Source organism: Ctenocephalides felis, unplaced genomic scaffold (assembly GCF_003426905.1).
Source record: "Ctenocephalides felis isolate EL2017-DRISC unplaced genomic scaffold, ASM342690v1 CF-g0.4_SCAFFOLD_01702, whole genome shotgun sequence".
NCBI classification, from domain to species: domain Eukaryota; kingdom Metazoa; phylum Arthropoda; class Insecta; order Siphonaptera; family Pulicidae; genus Ctenocephalides; species Ctenocephalides felis.
The window spans coordinates 1,565-3,519 of record NW_020537856.1 but is presented as its reverse complement, the minus strand read 5'-3'; the positions used below and the strand labels follow the sequence as shown (position 1 = coordinate 3,519).

General features: G+C 29.8%; 1 protein-coding gene across 1 annotated transcript; it reads right to left on the bottom strand.

Moving 5' to 3' along the window:
• Positions 1-299: 299 nt before the first annotated feature.
• On the bottom strand, positions 300-1,425 carry LOC113374313 (nuclear transcription factor Y subunit gamma-like). Its single transcript, XM_026614427.1, has 2 exons — positions 1,287-1,425; positions 300-1,227 (listed from the first exon to the last, which is right to left on the bottom strand). Exon 2 carries the CDS (start codon positions 1,220-1,222, stop codon positions 368-370), a length of 855 nt encoding a protein of 284 aa, XP_026470212.1. The 5' UTR covers positions 1,223-1,227; positions 1,287-1,425; the 3' UTR covers positions 300-367.
• Positions 1,426-1,955: the final 530 nt, after the last annotated feature.

The following is a 1,955-nucleotide window of genomic DNA, read 5'->3' as shown; positions in this document are numbered from 1 at the left end:
GTAATAAGTTGAATTATTTTTTATTCAAAATCTTAAAAAAAAAAACAAATTTCTATATAGTGACTTAGCAGTCTGAATAATCAAATAAATTTTAATTTATTTATAAATTAAAATTTATTTATCAATTTATGTACAATTCAAATTTTATATATTAATTATATAAATTATTGATCAAAATCCTAGCTAAAGAAAAGCTAATAATCGAAATATTTATATCACTATAATTGCAAATATTATCAAGTAGTAAATTATAAGACTTGAAACTATTTGCAAAATTATGGCTTATTTTATCTGTATCATTAAAAGTACCTTATAAATTAATTATATACATATTCATGTTGTGATTATCCATTAGATAATATTAAATTCACTCATTAGATTCCGAAATACTCGCTGCTGATGTTAAATACACTGAAGCACCATTATTCTGGCCGACTTGTAAGATTTGTGACTGTGCAGTCGACCTCGGCAAAGCTTGTAAGACTATCGGTTGTGATGTGTTATTCTGCATTTGCATTCGAATCATATTCAATTGTGCCGGTGTCACAGATATAGGAACATGTTGCACCTCTCCAGAAGGCGATACAATCTGTTGCATAATTTGAATGTTACTTAAGCTATTGTTACTCGTTGTTAAAGGCGTTGTCAAAGTTGCTGTTTGTGCATTATCCGCTGTTGTTACATTTTGAGTAGTAACTTCTGTGGTGTTATTGGTTGCTTGTGTGACTGTTTGTTGTTGTTGTTGTTGTGCTTGGTTTTGTTGTTGTGCAAGCTGAACGTAGTACTGTATTTGCTCAGAAGTCAAAACTCTAGATACACCCTCTTCACGTGGCTTTTGGGGTTTAATTTCATCCCTGGGCACTATGTCTATCAAAAAATCAAACTGATCATTTATTGTAACAGCCATTGCAATATCACTACGCTGTAACGTCCTTCTTTTATTATCCTCTGTGTGTGTCCATGCTCGTAGAGTTAACTCGTTTATAAATATCTCTGCAGCTTTAGCAAACAACATAGGTGCTTCTGCAGAAATCATTTTTACATCGTCATCTAATTTCATGATCTTCTTTATACGTGCTAAAGGTAAAGATTGGTGTTTGAAGTCCTCAGCAGTTACGTTGTTTATTTCTTCCATAACTTTGGGCCAGAAATTTGCCAAACTTATTTGAGCCTCTGTGGGAGAGGTCTCTTGGGCAGGCGTCATTTCAGATTTTTCTTCCATTAGAACTAAGAAGTAACAGGTTAAATATTAAATGTAAACAAAGATGTAAATGTAACCACAATACCTGGAGTTAATCACGTACAAAACAGTATAGAAGGTTTATGGTAAGTTTGTATATAATAAATTAATAGTTAGCACCCGTTAGCACTAAATAATATAAATATTTAATAAATATAAATAAATGTTAAATCACAGTATTTTCGGCTTGTAAAAGCTGTCAAAAATGACGCCCATGTACCAACATAACAAAAATATAAAGGTACATCCACACCTAACAAACGCCATTATTCAAAATTAGTTGGAATAATTTAAAATTTTATATTACAATACTCTTTGAAATAAAATATGCATATATCAAAGCAACACTTAACAGTTTATATCAAACAAACTCAATAATACTCAATACTCAATAATATATTTAACTAGTTGGTATTGGTATTTTGCCTTGACGCAAGTTACATGAACTTCCCGATATGTGTAAATAATCGACTTAATAAAAAAAAAAAAAAATTATGAATGATTAAAAGTATTCCGAGTGTATTTATTACACATAATTGAAAACGAACGAATACGTTAACTCGGAGTATTTTCTAAAAGCAAATTTTCAAAAATCAATAATTTTTATAATTAAACCAGTTTCCGTAGAATTTTAATGGTTTAATATGTTCATTAAGACCAAGTACTCTATCGTTATAGTAAAGTAAAGCATCTAATTTTAATTTTAACAAAGGTA